At 40.2% G+C, this 22,592-nt stretch overlaps 2 protein-coding genes across 16 annotated transcripts in view; both read left to right on the top strand.

The window, feature by feature from the left end:
* The window catches only part of RABGEF1 (RAB guanine nucleotide exchange factor 1), a 1,203,668-nt gene that overhangs the window by 801,575 nt on the left and 379,501 nt on the right, over positions 1–22,592 (top strand). The window lies entirely within an intron of this gene.
* TPST1 (tyrosylprotein sulfotransferase 1) overlaps positions 1–22,592 on the top strand; it is a 144,715-nt gene that overhangs the window by 70,848 nt on the left and 51,275 nt on the right. For 3 of the 4 annotated variants that reach the window (XM_033193402.1, XM_033193401.1, XM_033193400.1), the window contains exon 3: positions 3,362–3,560. In XM_033193402.1, the coding sequence (XP_033049293.1) occupies positions 3,362–3,560 (199 nt within the window). Of the gene's footprint in view, positions 1–3,361; positions 3,561–22,592 lie in introns of those variants that run through there. The other variant, XR_004433011.1, reaches the window with a different exon arrangement.

The following is a 22,592-nucleotide window of genomic DNA, read 5'->3' as shown; positions in this document are numbered from 1 at the left end:
CTACTCAACTCTGCCGTTGTAGTACAAGAGCAGCCATAGACAATCTATACATGAATGAGTGTGACTGTGTTCCAGTAAACTTTACTTACGGATATTGATATTCGAATTTCACATGATTTTCATGTGTAATGAAATGTGATTGTTTTTATTTAAAACAAAACATTAAAAATGTAAAAGCCATTTTTTGCTTGAAGGCCAGACAAAAACAGGCAATGTGAACCAATTTAATTTAATGTGTGACTCATAGATGCTAACCCTTGCCTTAGCTGCTTAGTAACTTGCCCTAGTCTTGTGTTACCCCATGAAAAGAATGGCCTACTTCTGTCATATTGTCTCTAACCTCTGTCACTTCATTTATGATGCTGTGTATTAGTCATGTGTACCTTTGCCTCTCTTGCTGGATTCTGAGCATCTTGAGAGGCAGGCCATGGCCTAGTCAGTCATCTTTGTATCCTTAATATCAAACCTTAGACTTGACTTGGCACATAGTGGGTATTTAAGAAGTGACTGTTGAATTTGAATTTTATGCTTGATATATATAAAATGTCATTTCTGCTGATCTTAAAGAGAAACACTTGACTGATATGCATAGGTTTCCCATGTTCTTCCCCTTGAGAGGCAGTAGTTAACTGCATTTGCTGCTAGCGGCTCTTGTAAACTCAGTGGTTATATAGCAAAGCCTTTCCAAAGTCTTTTATTTTAGAGCTCTTTTTCAGACAAGAAATGATTATACTTTTTCTTCAACTCATTTATTCAATCATAATGATAAATATGGCTTTCACTATTCTGATGAACCAGAGCTATCATCAGTGTGAAATAATAATAGCCATTGTTTAGTGAACATCTACTATATTCCAGTCGATTAGAATTTTTTCTCTAGATTTTTGGTGACCTTCTGATTACTGTTAATTTATATGTTTTTTGTTTTTCTCTGCATGTCAAACAAAAAGCAACAACATAAAAAACCCACATGCTTTTTCTTCATACTGTCTATATTATTGAATGACAGACAAACATCTGTCCTTCAAGTCAAATATGAATTAATCGTAGACTCCTTTCTCCTTCACCCCGCCATATCTAATTGGCCACTGTCTTACCTTTTTTTTTTTTTTTTTAAGATGGAGTCTTACTCTGTTGCCCAGGCTGGAATGCAGTGGTGTGATCTCAGTTCATTGCAAGCTCCATCTCCCAGGTTCAAGCGACTCTCCTGCCTCAGCCTCCCAAGTAGCTGGGATTACAGACATGCACCACCACACCTGGCTAATTTTCGTATTTTTAGTAGAGATGGGATTTTGCCATGTTGGCCAGGCTAATCTCAATCTCCTGACCTCAAATGATCCACCCACTTCCGTCTCCCAGTGTCTTCGTAGTTTTAAAAATTATCTTTGGAATTTGTCTTGTCTCTATTTCTAATTCATTTAATCTACTTGAAGCCTTAATCATTTATTTTCTTCTAATATGTTGAGCATCTATACTGATTTTCCTGACCCCACTTGCCTCATTCTCCAATTATTCTTCCCATAGTTATCAGCACTGAATGCTAATAATAGTACTTTGTTCATATTAGTTGTTATTAAAACTCTTCGGCTGGGTGCAGTGGCTCACGCCTGTAATCCCAGCACTTTGGGAGGCCGAGGTAGACGGATCACGAGGTCAGGAGATCGAAACCATCCTGGCTAACACAATGAAACCCCGTCTCTACTAAAAATACAAAAAATTAGCCGAGTGTGGTGGTGGGCACCTGTAGTCCCAGCTACTCGGAAGGCTGAGGCAGGAGAGTGGTGTGAACCCGGGAGGCTGAGCTTGCAGTGAGCCGATACTGCGCCACTGCATTCCAGCCTGGGCGACAGCCAGACTGTGTCTCAAAAAAACAAAACAAAACAAAACACAACACTCTTCATTTATTCCTTATTATCTTCAAGGTAAGCCCAGCTTCCCAGTCATAACATACAGGACTCTCTGTGTGACCCCAATACTTAACACAGATGTATTTCAGATTTCAGAATGTTTTGGATTTTAGAAAAGTAATACGGTTTATGCAATACACATATGACATCCTCTGCTCATTTCTGAACACTTATGGGAGTGAATGGCAGGTGCTTTTAATAATTACGCTGGGGTAAATTATGCTAGGTGTAAACTGGACCTGTCTTGGGCACCAGGATGTTCTTTACACAGGTTAAGAATGTCAAGCAAAGAGCATTAGGGATGAAGCAATACAAGGAGAACAGACAGAGAGAACAGAGCAGTGGATTAAGTGGAGTCCTGGAGAAATATTTGAAAAGGGAGAAAGGAACATGGCTCTTGAGGCAGGGGGGAAACCTGGAGCAGGTAGCCTCACGAATCCCAGAGAAGAGGAATTGTTTTTCTATTATTGTAGAAGCAGAGCCCCTTTAGGAGACTCCTCATCAGATAATAGTTATTCAGTGAGAGGTCATATTCTTAATTAAAAGGGCCTTTACCTTTTCTTAGAATACTATGTTTGAATGACTTTTTATGTATTAGGATATAAAAGTCTCTTTTAGGCATTTCTGTTTTATAGTCATTGGCCAAAGTCTAATTCAGATCCAGCTTAAATCCAAGTGTCATTTCATGCTATGTTTTATCCTGAGGTTGCTAGTTATTTAGTCAAATATAGTGAGTATAATCACTACAGGCTTAGGTAAATTTCCATGTCAAGAGGTAGAACACATTTATTCTGTAATATTGAATCCTGTAATATTGAAAATCAAAAACAGCCCTTTTTTTTCTTCTGTAGAAAATAAGGTTTTTAAGGAAGTCAGCAGGAAAATAGAATAAGTGAATATTTTACATTCTTAGTGGTTTATGGTTGGCCGTTTTCCCCCAACATTTTGTTATGAAAAGTTAAAATGTACAGAAGAATTGAAAGTCTTGTGCAAACCAGCTAGATTCTTTCATTAACATGTTGCTGTATTTCCTTTATCACTGTCCATCTATTTTACCATCTGTTTGTCCCTCTTTCCGTCCATCCATCTATCTTTTTTTTTGGTAAGCATTTCAAGTAAGTTGACTGGCAATTTTTCTAAGCAGCCATATCTTTATTTTGTTACTGTTTTTTTCCTGGATGTTGTAATTACAGTGTCAAGATATGTAATGCAGATGTTTCAGCTAACCCTTTTTCCTATTTCTAGAAATCTGAGATTGCCAATAATCCCTGACAATCTTAAATTATTTTTTAATTCTGGTAAATAGTGTCGGACCTGATTAGAGCCCTCTTTTTCAATTGTTTTATAATCCAGACAATGAAAACCATTAGTCATTAAAACATAATTTATAGTGGTTTTAAAGCATGACTTTCTAAATTTTAAATCAACATTTATTCATATTACATTGTTTTCAGAGTGGAGAGATCTACAGACCAAGTCATCAAGCCGGTCAATGTAGCAGCTCTATCCAAATGGGTTGGGAAGATACCGCCAGATGTTTTACAAGACATGGCAGTGATTGCTCCTATGCTTGCCAAACTTGGATATGACCCATATGCCAACCCACCTAACTATGGAAAACCTGATCCCAAAATTCTTGAAAACACTCGAAGGGTAAGTGAGATTTTTTAAAGCAACTGAGAAAACTAGATTTGGAATTTGGGATCTGAATACTTTTTTTCTTATTTTATTTCTTGCTATTTAATGATCAGAAAATATTTTGAATTAGACACATTTGGGCCCAGCAGCCTGGCACGGTGGCTCACGCCTGTAATCCCAGCACTTTGGGAGGCCGAGGTGGGTGGATCACAAGGTCAGGAGATTGAGACCATCCTGGCTAACACGGTGAAACCCCGTCTCTACTAAATACACAAAAGATTAGCCAGGCGTGGTGGCGGGCGCCTATAGTCCCAGCTACTCGGGAGGCTGAGGCAGGAGAATGGCGTGAACCCGGGAGGCGGAACTTGCAGTGAGCAGAGATCATGCCACTGCACCCCAGCCTGGGTGGCAGAGCAAGACTCCATCTCAAAAAGAAAAAGAAAAAAAAAAAAGAAAAATTTGGGCCCAGCATAGGGCCGACACCTGTAGTTTCAGCACTTTGGAAGGCCAAGGTGGGAGTGAGCCCAGGATTTCAAGACTAGCCTGGACAACATAGTGACACCCCATCTCTACAAAAAATATAAAAATTGGCCAGGCATGGTCGCGTATGACTCTAGTCCCAGCTACTTGGGAGGCTGAGGTGGGAGGATTGCTTGAGCCTGAGAGGTCAAGGCTGCAGTGAGCTGAGACTATGCCACTGCACTGTAGCCTGGGTGACAGAGCAAGACCCTGTCTCAAGAAAAAAGAATGAAGAAAAATTCTATTTGTAGAATGCTTTCTTATCAGAAGTCTTCCACTGCATTTTAAGGATAACTGGCTCGTTGGGGATACTCCTTAGGGTATTTTGCTCAGTTTCTAGGAGTAAAACTCACTGTTGGGAGTTTTATTCTCAGCCAATTACTGCAGATCTGCATAAATACTATAATTTTTAGTGACCTTACTTCTGATTTCTTTCTTTCTGTAAATCTAATAGCCACTTTACTTTAAACCTTTGTTTAGATGAGCCATAATTTTTGGATACCTAAAGGCTAAACATTGGTTACACTAGAAAAATTATTAAACACTCGTCTTCTGATTAAGAGAAAGTTGCTATTAAAGTGACATTACAGTTTTTATTTTAATAAGTTATGCTCAACGTCTTTACAAAAGATTGTTTTGGAAAGCGCTGAAAACTCCGAGCTAATTAGATTATATAGCCTACCAGTTGAGTCTATTTCAAATCAGACCTTATATATTCTTTTCTTTATTGCAGTAAGATCTGTTTAACATAAAATTTACCACTCTAACATGTTTAAAGTGCACAATTCAGAGGCATTAAATACATTCACATTGTTGTGCAACTGTCACCACCATCCATCTCCAGAACATTTTTTGTCTTCCCAAACTGAAATTCTGTACCCGTATTCTTCATTCCTTAGCCCCTGTCAACAGCAGTTTTTTGTGTCACTTACATATATTTTTTTGAAACTACATTTCAAATAAGACAACCGTGTTAGCATAAGTTCACTGATAGACTATTTGATTCCAAGGTGAAAATTCCTTGGCTTTGTCTGGTATTCTCTTGTTTATATCAATGTCCTTCCCTCCCTACAACCATATGCCATATCATCTCTTTATTCTGTCTTTTGATAACTTTGACAAATTTATGCCACATTTATTTCATGAGATTAATTTCTATGTGAATTCCTTTCTGTTAGGTATTACTTTTATTTCCCTTTTTCAATTCATCATTAGCAGCTATATGGGAAGAGCTGCCTTCTTATAAACCATCACATATGAGAGCAAATTAAAAAAAAATCACTATCCTCTTTATGCTTTTCATATATATATAAATATTTCCATTATAAAAATATAATCATTATATGAAACTTACAAAATTAAAAGGATAAGAGAATAAAAATCACCTGTAATGTTGCCACCTAGACACATACACATATTATTCTTTTTTAAATTTTCTTACTTATTTACACATATTTTCTTAATATTTTGATGTATTTTCTCTCTTCTGCATTATGTTAAACAAAGGTAAGATTACATATATCATCTTACCTTTATATACACACAGTTTTGTATCCAGCCCTTTTAATATTCATGAGCATTTTCCCATTGTGTGCATGCTTTTTAAACATAATTTTTGTAGTTTTATACCTTCATAGAAGCAACCTTAAATTCTTTCTGAAACACAGTAGTAAATGAATGAATAAATCAACAAACAAAATACATTTCCCTAGTAGATGTTCTATAATTGATTTTACCATTTTGTTGTTTACAGTTTTCTCTTTGACAGATTGTGCTACAGTGAACATCTTTGCACATACTCAATTTTAGGATTTTTTTTTTAAGGTAGGACCAATAAAAGTGGAATTAAACCAGGGTAAAGTATCTGAGTTTTTTTTTTTTTTGAGACGGAGTCTCGCTCTGTCGCCCAGGCTGGAGTGCAGTGGCCGGATCTCAGCTCACTGCAAGCTCCGCCTCCCGGGTTTACGCCATTCTCCTGCCTCAGCCTCCCGAGTAGCTGGGACTACAGGCGCCCGCCACCTCGCCCGGCTAGTTTTTTGTATTTTTTTTAGTAGAGACGGGGTTTTACCATGTTAGCCAGGATGGTCTCGATCTCCTGACCTCGTGATCCGCCCGCCTCGGCCTCCCAAAGTGCTGGGATTACAGGCGTGAGCCACCGCGCCTGGCAAAGTATCTGAGATTTTTAAAAGGTGTTTGATATCTATTGATGTTAAAAAACAACAACAACAAAAAAAACCTCTGGGCTGGCCACAGTGGCTCACGCCTGTAATCCCAGCATTTTGGGAGGCTGAGGTGGGTGGATCGCTTGAGCTCAGGAGTTCAAACCCACCTGGACAACGTGGCAAAATCCCATCTCTACAAAAAATACAAAAGTTAGCCAGGTATGGTGGCACATGCCTGTGGTTTCAGCTGCTTGGGAGGCTGAGGTGAGAGGATTGCTTGAGCCTGGGATTTTGAGTTTACAGTGAGCTGAGATTATGCCACTGCATTCCAGCCTGGGTGATGGAGTGAGACCCTGTCTCAAGAAAACAAAAACAAAAAACAAACAAAAAACCTTTGAACTACCAACACAGTTGAGGTAATTTATTTTAGATTTCTGTTGGTTTTAATAGATTTCATTGATTAATGTAATTGAACATTTTTCAATTATTAGCTATATGTATATATTCTTTTATGAACTATCTTTTAAGTTTTTCCTTTATTTATTTGAGACAGAATTTTGCTCTGTTGGCACAATCTTGGCTTACTGCAGCCTCTGTCTCCTGGGTTCAAGTGATGATTCTCTTGTCTCAGATGGAATTATAGGCACACGCTACCAAGCCTGGCTAATTTTTTTTTTTAGTTTTAGTAAAGATAGGGTTTAGTCGTGTTGGCCTGGCTGATCTCAAACTCCTCACCTCAAGTGATCTACCTGCCTTGGCCTCCCAAGGTGCTGGGGTTACAGGCGTGAGCCACTCTTTCTTTCTTTTTTCTTTTTTTTTTTTTTTTTTGAGACAGGATCTTGTTCTTTCACCCAGGCTGCAGTGCAGTGGTGCTATCTCGGCTCACTGCAAGCTCCACCTCCCAGGTTCACACCATTCTCCTGCCTCAGCCTTCCAAGTAGCTGGGACTACAGGCGCCCGCCACTACGCCTGGCTAATTTTTTATGTTTTCATTAAGAGATGGGGTTTCACTGTGTTAGCCAGGATGGTCTCGATCTCCTGACCTCATGATCCACCCACCTCGGCCTCCCAAAGTGCTGGAATTACAGGCGTGAGCCACCGTGCCCAGCCAGCATGAGCCATCCTTAAAGTGTTACATGTATTACAGTTTTGTGAGCTCTTTGTAGTTGGTAATTCTAGCCTTCTCCTTTGCACAATAGTGAAAGGATTTTTTTATTACCAAGATACATGTACAGTGCTATTTTGAAGGTTCTCAGGCAGTAGACATTATAGTTTTCTTACATGCAAATTGGCTTGGTTAGATTATCCTTTGCTTTCTTGAGTGATGGGTTGGGAAGAATGCTATGGTTTGAATCCATGTGACTAAAGAATCTGTGTCATACACACTCTTGGTTTTTGAAAGGATTTCAAAATAACACATTGAAATTTAAAAACACCCACCTTTTTTTTTTTTTTTTTTCCCTGTCTCTGCCTATCTTTAAAGTGACATAATTTTGAGGAAGAAAAGATGAAGTGCGAACTATAATGGTGTTTTTGGGCCTTTTGTGGTAATGCATACAAACTGACATTCTTGTCTTGTGAGGGTAGATTTCATAAGACCTTTTTGCAAAGTAAATCCTGTGTATCTTCAATGCTTTTTTGCCTGTAATAAGTCAGATGCTAACGTATCCAGCACTGATGGTCATGAGGTTTTTATAAAGCAGTGCTTGAAAAGAGATTGTTAATTGTTAGCTATGATATGAGATGGGCCCCAGAGAAAGAGGTGGCTGGGGAAGGTGTTTTTCTTTTTTTTTTGTTTTTTTTGAGATGGAGTCTCACTCTGTCGCCCAGGCTGGAGTGCAGTGGCGCAATCTCAGCTCAATGCAAGCTCTGCCTCCCAGGTTCACGCCATTCTCCTGCCTCAGCCTCCCAAGTAGCTGGGACTACAGGCGCCCGCCCCCATGCCCGGCTAATTTTTTGTATTTTTAGTAGAGACGGGGTTTCACTGTGTTAGCCAGGATGATCTCGATCTCCTGACCTCGTGATCCACCCGCCTCAGCCTCCAAAAGTGCTGGGATTATAGGCGTGAGCCACAGTACCCGGCCCAGGAAGGTGTTTTTCTTAGTTATGGTGTGAGAGTGGGAGAAAAATCACATTTTAACTGAGAATATAGAATGTGTATCTCTAGGCCTAAAAATGCTGGGTTTTTTCTTTTTTTTTGTACAATTCTGGGTAGTCTGCAAGTAATAATGAGTCAGCACATTTTAGGGACATATTGCCCAATATTGAATAGATAATCATACTTCATGGTTACTGTGACTCACATAGTAAATTGGTAATGAAACGTTAACATATTTTGTACCCTATCCCACCATAGTCTCTAATCCTAAAATTATAGCACATTTCAGTAAATAGTGCTGTCTAGGTTACATCCTTAGCCTTCTTGCATAGATTCTAAACCTTTTTAGACTTAGGAACTTATTTGAGAATTTGATGAAACATGTGGATCCCCACCTCAGAAATACAGACACATGAATACACAGATTTTACCCACAATTTCAGTAGATACATAGATGTTCCAGAAGTCCATCAGATTAAGGATTCCTATTACCCACAATTTCAGTAGATGCATAGATGTGCCAGAACCCTGTCAGATTAAGGACTCCTATTTTATAGTCTCCTTGCTCAAGCTCATCCACTCATAGGGCTTTCATTACAACCTATTTGCTTTCATTACAACCTAATCATAAATCTGTATTTCCTAGTGGGTCTCTTTCCTGAGCCCCAGGTTCGTTATTTCCAACCTGTCTTCTGTATGTATCCACAAGGATGCTCTTAAGGACCTCAAATTCAAAGTCCAAAATTGAATTTATTGTCTAAACTTGTTCCCTGAGACGCAGAAGCTAGGTGGAATTGTTCATTAAACTGAGCAGGAATCCACCTTGAGAGTGGGGATGATGCTGTGCTCATCTATACTTGCAGTACCTATGAGCCAGAGAGCAGATTTGAGGAACAGAGTCCTCAGGGCGCATAGCTCAAGTCCCACAACAATTCAAGGACCTGGTTGCTAAACTAAGAGAGAGCTGAAAAGCAGATCCAATTTATGAATGGAATATTTAGTTGGAAACCTTAGTAGATAGTACTGAGGAAGAACAAGTGATCAAATGGAAAAGCATGTACCAAGGTGCAGAACCCACAGTAACAGACAAGAAGAAATGTGAAAATGAAGTCAGCTGGGACAGGGGTTAGATTAAATCCCTAAACCAAACAGCAAAAAGCTACAGCAGTTGGAATTGATATTCTTACATTAAAGGTGAAGCCTGGAATGAATGCATAGTTGTGTTTTCTGGTTCCTATACCCAGCAAAAACTGCTTGTTCCTGTTTTTTCTATCTCTATATTTAGCATGCTTATTCGCCCAGTTACCCAAATTAGGTCTCCTTACTTAAAATTCATGAATGACTCCACTGTTACTACAGGATAGAGTCTAGACTTCTTAGAATGACATTTACTTTTCTAGTATTTGGATATTTTCTCATTATCTTTTTGTTGTTGATTTCTAATGTGATCATTATGGTCAGAGAACACTCATTATGGTTTGTTTCAGTACTTTGAAATATATTGAATATTGCTTTATGGCCAGTATATAGGTCTTATGTGATCACTTGAAAAAATATGTATTCTGTGATTATTGCAGAGTTCTGTAAATATCAGTGAGGTCAAGTAATTTTATAGTGTTGTTATAGTCTAAATATTATTTGATTTTTTGGTCTGCTTTATTAATTTTGGGAAAATTATGAATTTTTCAATTTTTCCTTACATTTCTAGCAATTTTGTTTCATGTATTTAGGATCTGTATTATTGGGGACACACCCATTTAGACCTTCTTGAAGAATTAACTCTTTTGTAATTATGAAATATTTCTCTGTATCTCTGATGTTACCCTCTGAAAGTCTACTTTGTCAGATATGAATATAGCCACAACAGTGTTTTTATGTATACTATATACATGGTATATTTTCCCCATTGTTTTACTTTTAATCTGTGTCTTTATATACCTGGCTTTGTTTGTTAATCCAGTTTTATAGTCTCTGCCTTTTAAATGGAGAGTTAATCCACTTATATTTAATGTAATTATTCATTTGATTGGATTTAAAACTACCATCTTGCTATTTGTTTTTTATTTGGATCATCTATTTTTGTTTCTTTGTTTCTTTGTTTGCCTTCTTTTGGATTAATCTTTTTTAGTATTCCATTGTTTGTATTATCTCCTCTTTTTAGCTCCACCTCTTTGTGTTTTTTTTTGTTTGTTTTTGCTTATAGTGGTTACTCTGAGACATGGGCTGCACATTTTTTGTTTCGTAAAAATCCAGATAGTAGCCGGGCGCGGTGGCTCAAGCCTGTAATCCCAGCACTTTGGGAGGCCGAGACGGGCGGATCACGAGGTCAGGAGATCGAGACCATCCTGGCTAACACGGTGAAACTGTCTCTACTAAAAAAAAAAAAAAACTAGCCGGGCGAGGTGGCGGGCGTCTGTAGTCCCAGCTACTCGGGAGGCTGAGGCAGGAGAATGGCGTGAACCCGGGAGGCGGAGCTTGCAGTGAGCTGAGATCTGGCCACTGCACTCCAGCCTGGGCGACAGAGCAAGACTCCGTTTCAAAAAAAAAAAAAAAATCCAGATAGTAGGCTGGGCGCAGTGCCTCACACCTGTAATCCCAGCACTTTGGGAGGCCGAGACGGGTGGATCACAAGGTCAGGCGATCCAGACCATCCTGGCTAACATGGTGAACCCCCCATCTCTACTAAAAATACAAAAGAAATTAGACAGGCTTGGTGGCGGGCGCCTGTAGTCCCAGCTACTTGGGAGGCTGAGGCAGGAGAATGGCATGAACCCGGGAGGCAGAGCTTGCAGTGAGCCGAGATTGCTCCGCTGCACTCCAGCCTGGGCGACAAAGCGAGACTCTGTCTCAAAAAAAAAAAAAAAAAAAAAATTCCAGATAGTAAATACATTATGCTTTGTGGGCCACAGATGGGCTCTTTGTTCTTTACTTTACTGAAGATCCAGATTTTCATCTGGCATCATTTTTCTTTAGCTTGATGAACTTCCTTTAGCAGTTCTTATAGTAAGGATATGTTGACTACTAATGCTCTTAGGTTTTGTTTTTTTTTTGAAAATGTGTTTTTTATTTTTTTAATTTGAGAATATTTTGCTGGACATAGAGTTCTAGGCTGTTGGTTGTTTTGTATTTTTTTAAACTTTCAACATTAAAAAGATACTATTTTATTGGCTTCCCATGTTTTTGATGAAAGTCAGCTGACATTCTTATGAATGTAATTTTTTTTTCTTTGACTGTTACAAGATTTTTCCCTATTTTTGGTTTTCAGCAGTTTGGTTATAATATACCAAATTCTCTGATCCATTCTACTGCCATCTCCAGTGTGGGCCTCAGTTTTGATTAGTTTTTATTAGCCTATCTTTGAATTCATCGATCCCTTCTTTTTCTGTGTCCAGTCTGCTGGTAAGCCCATCTGGTGACTTCTTCATTTCAGATCATTTATTTTTCAGCTCTAGAATTTCCCTTTCTCTGCTGGAATACTTTGCTCTTTACCCATTCTGTTGATCTTTTCCTTTAACATATTCATAATAACTTTTAAAGTCTTCATCCATGGGTCCCTCCCTGTTGAACTTTTTTTCTTTTTTCTTTTTTTTTTTTTTGAGACAGAGTCTTGCTCTGTCACCCAGGCTGGAGTGCAGTGGCCGGATCTCAGCTCACTGCAAGCTCCTCCTCCCAGGTTCACGCCATTCTCCTGCCTCAGCCTCCCGAGTAGCTGGGACTACAGGCGCCCGCCACCTCGCCCGGCTAGTTTTTTTTTTTTTTTTTGTATTTTTTAGTAGAGACAGGGTTTCACTGTGTTAGCCAGGATGGTCTCGATCTCCTGACCTTGTGATCCGCCCGTCTCGGCCTCCCAAAGTGCTGGGATTACAGGCTTGAGCCACCGCGCCTGGCCGAACTTTTTTTCTTTGTTATGGGTTATAGGCACACCTTGGAGAGATTGTGGGTTTGGTTCCAGAACGCCAAAATAAAGTGAATATCCCAATAAAGCAAGTCACAAATATTTTGGTTTCCCAGTACATATAGAAGTTATACACTATATTGTAGTCTGTTCAGTCTGTAGTAGTATTATGTCAAAAGAAAACACAGTGCATATGCCTTAATTTAAAATACTTCATTGCTAAAAACAAAATGCTAGCGATCATCCAAGCCTTCAGCAAGTCATAATCATTTTGCTGGTGGAGACTCTTACCTCTATGTTGACTGCTAGACCATTCGGGGTGGTGGTTGCTAAAGATAGGGGTGACGATAGCAATTTGTTTTGTTATGTAATATTCTAAATCCTTTGCTGTCTTTTCAACAATGTTCACAGCATTGAGTAGATTCCATCTCAAGAAACCACTTCCTCTGCTCATTCATAAGAAGCAACTCATTAATTCAAGTTTGATCATAAGATTGTAGGAATTCAACTACATCTTCAGGCTCACTTCTATAGTTCTTTTGCCATTTCTACCACATTTGCAGTTCCTTCCTCCACTGAAGTCTTGAAGCCCTCAGTGTCATCTATCTGATTCTTCCAAATTCCTGTTAACGTTGAAATTTTGACCTCCTCCCATGAATTATGGATGTTCTTAATGGCATCTAATCTGGTGAATCCTTTCCAGAGGGTTTGCAGTTGACTTTGTGCAAATCCATCAGAGGAGTTAGTATCTGTGGCAGCTATAGCCTTATGAGATGTATTTCTTAAATAATAATCTTGACAGGGCCAGGCGCAGTGGCTTAAACCTGTAATCTCAGCACTTTGGGAGGCTGAGGTGGGTGGATCACCTGAGGTCAGGAGTTCAAGACCAGCCTGGCCAACATGGCGAAATCCCATCTCTATTAAAAATACAAAAATTCGCTGGGTGTGGTGGTGCATGTGTGTAATCCTAGCCACTCAAGAGGCTGAGGCAAGAGAATTGCTTGAACCGGGATGGGGAGAGGTTGCAGTGAGCTGAGATTATGCCGCTGCACTCCAGCCTGGGCGACAGAGTGAGACTCCATCTCAAAAACAAAACAAAACAAAACAAAAACAACTTGACAGTAGAAATTAATCCTTGATCCGTGGACTACAGAATGGATGCTGTGTTAACAAGCATGAAAACAACATTCATCTTGTATATCCCTATCCGAACTCATGGGTGACAAGGTGCATTATCAACGAGTAATAGTATTTTGTGAGAAATCTTTCTTCCTAAGCAATAGATCTCAACAGTGGGCTGAAAATTGCACTTTTATGTTATAGAGATAGCTGCTTTCCTTAAGCTTCATGAACCAACAACCTGTACTAGCCTCCAACTTTTCCTCTCTCAGCCTTTATAAAATTGAAGAGAATTAGGGCCTGGCTCTGGATTAGGTTTTGGCTTAAGGGAATGTTGTGACTGGCTTTATCTATCTATCTAGTCCGCTAAAACTTTTGCCATGTCTGCATTAAGACTCTCACTTTCTTACCACTTGTGTGTTCATTGGAGTAGCACTTGAATTTATTTCAAGAACTTTTCCTTTGTATTCACAACTTGACTATTTGATACAAGAGGACTAGCTTTCAGCTTATCTCGGCTTTCAACATACCTTCCTCACTAAGCTTGATAGTTTCTAGCTTCTGACTTAAAAGTGAGAGATATGCAACTATTCCTTTCATTTGAACACTTAGAGCCCATTGTTGGATTATTAATCGGCCTTTTTTCAATATCAATGTGTCTCAGGAATAGGGAGGCCCAAGGAGAGGGAAAGAGATGGGGGAACAAACAGCCAGTTGGTGTAGCAGTCAGGACATACACATTAAGTTAACTATGTTATATGGGCTTAGGATCATGGCACCCCAAAACAATTACATGGTAACATCAAAGATCACTGATCGCACATCTCCATAACAGATATAATAATGAAGAAGTTTGAAATACTGCAAGAATTACCATAATGTCATAAAGAGACATGAAGGGAGCACATGCTGTTGGAAAAATGTCACCAGTAGACTTGCTCACCACAGGATTACCACACACCTTCAATTCGTGAAAAACACAACATCTTCTGAGCACAATGAAATGAGGTATGCCCGTACTCATTTGCTTCTTCACATGTCTTAGAAGTTTTAACTGCATACTGGACCTTTTGTATAAAAGAAGGGTGGAGAATGAACTAGGTAATACTTTTTGTTTTATTTTTGTTAGAGAGAGCAGTTCTTTCTTCCAGCAGGTAGCTAAAGTAATCATTCAAATTTCACAGTGAATCAAGCTGAGCTGGGGCTGAGCAGCAGCTTTAATTAATTTCATTTTGCCTCTGGATTCAAATGAGATTAAGGAAATTTGACTTTTAGACCAACCTTAGCTTTCTGTATCACTTAGATGAGGGGTTGATTTCTTTGATTTTAGCAAGATTTCAGCTGGGAGGCAGTTGGGTTGAAGATTAAATTAATTTACTTTACCTCTGGATTGCAACTATAGCAGGGCCCTGGAACCCAAGCACCTGGGAGATATCTCTCTGTCTCTCACTGTGCTCCCACCAGCACTTACTAAGATTCTATTGTAGTATTATATGTAATTGTCAGACCAAGAGATTTGTTTTTACACTCGGGACTCTTTCAGATTCTAATTAATCATACCAGTCCACAGTCTCACTAAAAGTTTGGCTTGTTTCAGCAAAATCTTTCCACCTATGGGAGACCTCCTTTTCTGCCCACTTGTACCCAGACAGGCAATTGATTCAGGGTAGCTAGAAACAGGCTTTTGTTTCTCTGTGAAGAAGAACTCAGCTTTTCCCAGAAATTGGCTCTGTTAGACTTCTTGGCATTCATTTACTGCTCTTTCATGGCTTTACAGAAAACTATGAAGTTAGTTTATCTGGTGTTTTCTTGTTTTGATGAGAGCAGTGGTCTTTGGGGATCAGCTGCATTCAAACCAGATTGGAACTCTTTAGAATGATGGCATTAAGATTCTTTGCCTTCTGCTTTCAACCTTCCTTTTCAATCTCATCTCTTTTTATTCTTTTAACTACCCCATAGTACCTCCCTTTCATTCCCGTAGCACACTGTATACCTCCATACCTTTGTTCCTTCTGCCTTGATTGTCCTTCTTCTCATCTTACAATTTTGTCTTTTAAAACTCAACTCACGTGACACCTCTTCTGTGCCACAGATCCTCCTACTGCACTGTACCTACCTTTACTCGTGTACTTTTCACATCATATTATGATGATTTATATTATACGTTGCTGCTTTTAAACTAAGGACTTATCTACTTTGCCAGACATGCCTTCATCTGAAAATGTTAATACAGTTCAAAATGATGCTATAGTCTTTGTTTAGTTAAGGTAACAACTTTCTGGTCTGAAAAAAAAAAGACTATGCATCCCTTCAACACAATAAGAGTTTTAAAAGTAATGATGTGGGAGGATCTCTAAGATATGGTCAGTGTTATGTTTTACCATTTGCATTTAGAAAAACAGCTGTGTGTGTATGTATTTATTTATTTTGAAACAGAATCTCATTCTGTCACCCAGGCTGGAGTTCAGTGGTACGATCTCTGCTCACTGCAACCCCCACCTCCTGGGTTCAAGCGATTCTCCTGCCTCAGCCCCTGGAGTAGCTGGGATTACAGGTGCATGCGCCTCCATGCCTGGCTAATTTTTATATTTTTAGTAGAGATGGGGTTTCACCATGTTGTCCAGGCTGGTCTGAAGCTGCTGACCTCAGGTGATCCACTCACCTTGACCTCCCAAAGTGCTGGGGTTACAGGCATGAGTCACCGCACCTGGCTTGTATATGAAGTTTTTTAAAAATTAAATAAGTAAAGACTTTTCAAGGACAAAGATACCATTTGCATTTTGTAGCCTGAGTGCCAGACTTAATACTTGACAATTACTTGATGCTTAATAAATGATTATTATTAGCAAAATAACTTTACACATAGAAAAAGAATATGCCAAGAAAAGGGATCTTCAGATATGAGGCTCTTGGAGTTATGACTCAGCTCACAAGGATTCTGTCGTAGGTGAGAAATGCTCCATTACCCAGAGGCAAACCCCCAGAGGTTGTGGCAGCACTTTATGACTATGTATCAGTCTGGGCTCAGTTAGGGAAATATTGAGCCACTGTAAGTGTTATAGGAGTGAGGGGTTTAATGTGTTAATTAAGGCTTATGCAAATGTGGGAGGACTAAAGAAGTGAAGGTCTGCACGTTTTTTATTGTATACTAGACATGTTGTTTAAAATAGGAGTAGGGAACGAGCTGGATACAGCTACAGTTGGAAGACGAGAGGAACAGGCACCAATGACTGAAACCTGCAGCTCTGTAGTGGGCAGAGAAGTACTAGGAAACTGCCTCTTGCTGCCAAGGTAGGACTCAGTGTGGGAGCTCAAGGAAAGGTCTTTGAAGCCTGCCATGGGGATAAAATGGGGCTTTAGGAGAGGCCAGTGGAGCGAATGCATCTGACTGCCCTGACCTCTTAAAAATAATGGCTTCTGCTTCATTTCCACCTTCTAAAACTCATAGAAGCCTCTGACTCAGAACCACACAGGGAAAGGAATTCTGGGAGACTTAATTTTCTGTCCTAGACAGCAGTAGCGGTGGTGCCAGTTGACCATCCAGCATAGGCCATTCCTTTGCCAGCCTGGCTTACATACACACCTATTTAAACTGTATTTAACTGCCAGATAAAGCTAATGCTCTGCTTAACATGATGTAACTCTCACTTAGCAAACTGAAAACATGCTAACCACTCCCTCAAAGAGGACATGCTGTATTTCATGTTGTGCTTTGTACGTTTCTGGCTGATACGAATGTATTCCACTAGCTGAGTCACATCCCCTCGTTGATATCCTAAAAACTTAGATATACTGAGATACAGAGTTAGCCATTTCCTTTTTTTTTTTTGGCAAGGTCTTGTTCTGTCGCCCAGGCTGCAGTGCAGTAGCGCCATCATAGCTAGCTGCATCCGTGAACTCCTGAGCCCAAGCGATCCACCTGCCTTAGCTTCTCGACTATAGGTGTGCACCACCACACCTAGCTAAATTTTTTTTTAGTTTTAACTTTTTGTAGAGACAAGGTGTCACTGTGTTGCCCAGGCTGCTCTTGAATTCCTGGCCTCAAGCAATCCTGCTGCCTTAGCCTTTCAGCGTGTTAGGATTATAGGCATGAACCATCGTGCCCAGCCAGAGTCAATACACCTTATATTAAAGAGTATTATTAGACAGGGAAAAGTGGAAAAAATAATTAGTTAATATATTCAGTATATATTCATATCAAAGCAAAGAAGAATATCTGCCAAACTATTGTAGTTCTCATTTTCTGTACCTTTCATGTGATCATAGCAGGTATCTGTCATTTCTTTCTTCCTCTAGCCATTCCATGTTCCTTTGGTCCTCAGTAGTCACCTCAGATGGTCTTTGTTCTTTGCCTTATGGAGTGGCCTAAACCTTCATTCTGGGGTGTACGTACCAATAAATGGCCATAACGTTTTGCTCTAATACCCTGTTAACTTTCCATAATAAACAAGTGTAATAGAAAATCCTAGGTTCCAGGCAATTTCTTTCCTTCTTCTATTGAGTGTTTTTTTCCCATTGTGTATTTTAAACTTGATTCTTCCTTGATAATCAGGATTAATCAGCCTAGCTATTATAGTACCTACCTTACTTGTCTTTTGGCTGAGTGGCATGAGGAGCAAGAAGTACTGAGTTAACAGTCTCAGCTCTCTGTTCAGTGGAAATAATGTGTCTCCCCCAAAGAAGCACTTGTCCCTTGAGGATTAAGACCTGTAAACTGGGAGAGTCCACAGCTGCTGGGAATTTTCTTTTGGGGAAGGATTTTGATAATATTTAGTGAATATAGAGCTATTCCGATTTTCTTCTTCTTGTGTCAATTTTGATAAATTTTATTTTTTAAAGTAATTTGGCCATTTCACTTAAGTTGTCAAATTTGTTGGCAGGAAGCTGCAGTATTTTCTTAGAATCCTTCTAATGTCTGTCAAATTGATAGTGATAACTTCTCTTCTATTCTTCATGTGATGACCCCTTGATTCCTCCTCTTCCACACCCGTTAGTGATTCCCTCCACCTGAATGTGGACAGGACCTGTGACTTGTTTGAAACAAATAGAATACAACAGAGGCGATGGGAGATATGTGTTTGCATGATTATATTATATAAGATTACAGCACTGGACTGGCTGGAGTGTGTGCATCTCTCTCTCTCTCTCTCTCTCTCTCTCTCTCTCTCTCTCTTTCTCTCCTGACACAATGACTGTTATCTTGTGTAGACTCTGGTTTCCTTTATAATACCCTTGTGAATGCATTTATTTTTGTTTTAGCAGGCAATCAACCCAGGTAGGCTGGATTATACGTTGTTTTGCCTTTTGCAGGCAGTGGTTCAAATCTCAGTTCAGTTATCAAAGCAAAGCCTTTGCTAAGCTGTTTTGGGTTTGTCCTGTGCATGTGTGATTCAGAGGTTAAGCTGAGACCCGTGTAGGTACATACATAAAAGTGGAGAGCTCCTTCACCTGCTGTTTCTGCTCCAGGAGTTTTCTCTGACTCCCTGTCTTTCTTTGGCTCCTTTCCCTGCTTCCTCTGACAAGAAAGAAAACAATTCCTATCAGAGTTTTAGCCACCTATGTGTGCTGCTTAGTGACTGAAGCTGTCCCACCCTCAAGGAAAAACCTGATGAGAAAAAAATAAACAGAAAACTCACCCTGTAAGGTCACTTCTCCAACTTTTTACTTCCCTCCACAATCTGCTGACTTTTATTTACTTTCCAGATCCTCATGTAGTTTTTTGTTTTGTTTTGTTTTGCTTTGTTTTGAGACAGAGTTTTGCTCTTGGTGCCCAGGCTGGAGTGCAGTGGCACAATCTCGTCTCACTGAAACCTTCCCGTCCTGGGTTGAAGTGACTCTTGCCTCAGCCTCCTGAGTAGCTGAGATTACGGGCAGCCGCCACCATGCACGGCTAATTTTTGGTATTTTTGGTAGAGACAGAGTTTCAATGTGTTGGCCAGGCTGGTCTTCAACTCCTGACCTCAGGTGATCCACCCGCTTCAGCCTCCCCAAAGTGTTGGGATTATGGGCGTGAGCCACTGCGACCAGCCCAAGGTAGTTATTTTTTAAAAGTTTGCTCAAACTTTATAGTTGTAATTAGAGGGAGGAACAACTTTATGGGATGTAGTTGCCTTAACCTCACCATAAAGGAACCAAAACTCCACTTCATTCACTTTTTTTTTTTTTTTTTTTTTTTTGGTGATGGAGTCTCACTCTGCCCTCTGTTGCCCAGGCTGGAGTGCAGTGGCGTGATCTTGGCTCACTGCAAGCTCTACCTCCCGGGTTCACGCCATTCTCCTGCCTCAGCCTCCCGAGTAGCTGAGGCTACAGGCGCCCGCCACCATGCCCAGCTAGTTTTTTGTATTTTTAGTAGGGACAGGGTTTCACCGTGTTAGCCAGGATGGTCTCAATCTCCTGATTTCGTGATCCACCTGCCTTGGTCTCCCAAAGTGCTGGGATTACAGGCGTGAGCGTCCACGCCAGGCCCACTTCATTCACTTTGAAAGAAGTACTTGACCAGAAGCAGTACTGTTTAGAATGCCATTATGGTGAATAAGATATTTTGTAAGAGAAAGGATGCTGGTTTTGACAGAAATGTGGGCAGAGAAGGAAACCTTCATTGAGTAAAAGCAGTGTCCTTTTCAAGATGGAAGCGGTCCGTTGTGATCATCCTGCTACAGGTGGCTGCCCAGACCCCCTGGGAGCAGCACTTTATCGGGGCACCATTGTTGGCCTCTCCTGTTGGCAGGTTGGACACTTAGCCGTGATTGTTGTCAGGTCAGCCTTGACAGGTGGAAACCTGTGTCACTGAGCACATGCATAACCTTCATTCCTACTGCTCTCACAGTATGATATGAACTTTGTTCATTAGCCTTCTGAGCAAGGGAAACAGTGGCTGGTAAAATAATGAGTCATTTTGTCCACTCGGTTATTGAGAGCCTCCTCTGCTGAGATTATCCATTGGTCATCATTTACATGGGGACACAAATACTCTCACACTTTGTCCTGTTTGAAAATAGTTTATTGACATAGCTCGTTTCTACATCTTACCATAAGTTTCCCAACTTATTCTGAGTTTCTGAATTTCTAGTCAAACCATTTGCTACTGACCACAAATCAGTGTGGATTCATATCTATAGCCATCACTCCTTTGAGACGAAATGTACAGTCATATACACTGCTTGGAGTGTATGAAGAGCAGCCTAAGCAACTTGGGTAACTTGTTAGCCAGTGGTAAAGTGTTCAGTCCTTACTAAGTCCCAGTAGCAAGCAAGGACTCTTTCTCAAAAGGGAGAGTAATGATCTCCAGAAGTTAGCATAGCTTTGCTCTGAAATCCTAGGGTTCTATACTGTGATTCACCTCTAGGGCCTGCCATACCTCCACACAGCACTGCGGTCTCCCACAGACATTTCAGGCACCACTGAATCTCTTGAATCATACAGCCTCAGATGTGATATGATTGCAGGGCAGCCTGGACTTATTCCAGAGTCATCTTTTGCTCTGGACCCTACTCAGAATGCCACTTTTATGGGTTACTTGGTAAATGCATATGAGTAGTAAACCCAAATGAAACAAAGCTCAAAAACAGCACATATGTCTTTTCCAAAACCCAAAGAAGCTCACTAGGTGTTGAGTCTATTTCTTATTGGAAGGGGATACTAGGTGTACCAACTTGTCCTCAGAGAAATATATTATTCTCTTTCTTAGATTGTTGAATCCCTGGAAATTTCACAGAGGTGACAGACCACTCAGTTTTTTCAGGACTTATTTTCTAACCTCTGACACATATGTGTCTTCACAAAGTAGGTAGGGTGTTGGCTATTTCGTGTTTAATTAAGTCCAGTTAACATGTCTCAGTATAGTGGACCAGTATGCTTTTTTTGTACAGAAGTGAGATGATCAGCGTTCCTGTAGACTAGATTATGACAGAATGCTGTAGTGAGAGTTGCTGTAGCCCTTTGGTGTAAGATGTTACTTCTGATGATCTTTACTAACAGATATAGAGAAGAAGTGCTTGCTGGATCAATAACTACATTTAGATAGTAGGAGCTATGTTGATTTTCTCTAATAAAGTTAATACATCTAGAACAGCAGTTGTAATAGGAGTCACCACTCATTAAGTATCATCCTGTATCTTAAGTTTTTGTTGGCAATACTAATCTCTGCAGTTTCTCCAGGAATGCAGTATTACTTTTGGTGTAATATTTTGGTAGAGAGAGGCAGCTCTAGTGTAACCCCTGAAGTATGGCTTTAGTATGCTACCCATCTCTGTAAGTCCTAGGGACACCATCACCAATCAGCCACCACCAGAGATCTCTACAACTCACACCATTCTCTTTTCCTACTCTACCTCTGCACGTGCTTATAAAGTGTAGCCATGTGCCCATTGTTTCTATCATGAAGCGTCACCAGTTGGCTCCTGTGACTCAGAGATCTTTTCATCCTTCCCTTGGGTTCAGGGAGTCTATTTCTCTGACAGTCTTTCCCGTTGTTATTTCTAGCCTGCAGTGAACAAGCACTAAAGAGCTTTTTAGGGATTTTGTTTCCCCCTTCACCAGTGTATTTCTCAAAGGCTTGGTGAAGGAGTGAGTTCTCTAGACCTTCCTGGGATGTAATTAGGAGATGAGTGAACAGATCAGTCATACATATTAAATACACTCCAGTATTCTTTATTTTCTAACCTTTTGAATAACTTTTATTTTGAGTCTGAGTTTTGCTCTTGTTGCCCAGGCCGAAGTGCAATAGTGCCATCTCAGCTCATTGTGACCTCTGTCTTCCGGGTTCAAGCAATTCTCCTGCCTCAGCCTCCTGAGTAGCTGGGATTACAGGCACCCGACACCATGCCCAGCTAATTTTTGTATTTTTAGTAGAGACAGGGTTTCACTATGTTGGTCAGGCTGGTCTCAGAACTCCTGACCTCAGGTGATCCACCCACGTTGGCCTCCCAAAGTGCTGGGATTACAGGTGTGAGCCACTGCACCTGGCTTGAATAACTTTTATTTACAGTATACCAAGGAGGTTCTGGCATCTAAGCTTCATTTAATGTAAGCCACTGATGGATCCAGGTTTTAGCCAACCAACTGAGGAAATTGTTAGTTATTCCCTGATTACTCAAGCTATTGGCTGTATCCAAAATACCTGGTTAGTGTACTCATATATTGATAAATTTGGCCAAGTTCAATGTTACATTCCTTCTTGTCTGGTCTATCATTCTTAGGATTCATTCCTACACACTTCCTAGGTTTCTGCATGTACAAATGGGCAAAATCTAGCA

The sequence above is a fragment of the Trachypithecus francoisi genome, unplaced genomic scaffold (assembly GCF_009764315.1).
Source record: "Trachypithecus francoisi isolate TF-2019V2 unplaced genomic scaffold, Tfra_2.0 Lachesis_group4, whole genome shotgun sequence".
NCBI classification, from domain to species: domain Eukaryota; kingdom Metazoa; phylum Chordata; class Mammalia; order Primates; family Cercopithecidae; genus Trachypithecus; species Trachypithecus francoisi.
Note: the sequence above shows the minus strand (reverse complement) of the source record. Positions and strands in the feature narration are given on the sequence as shown.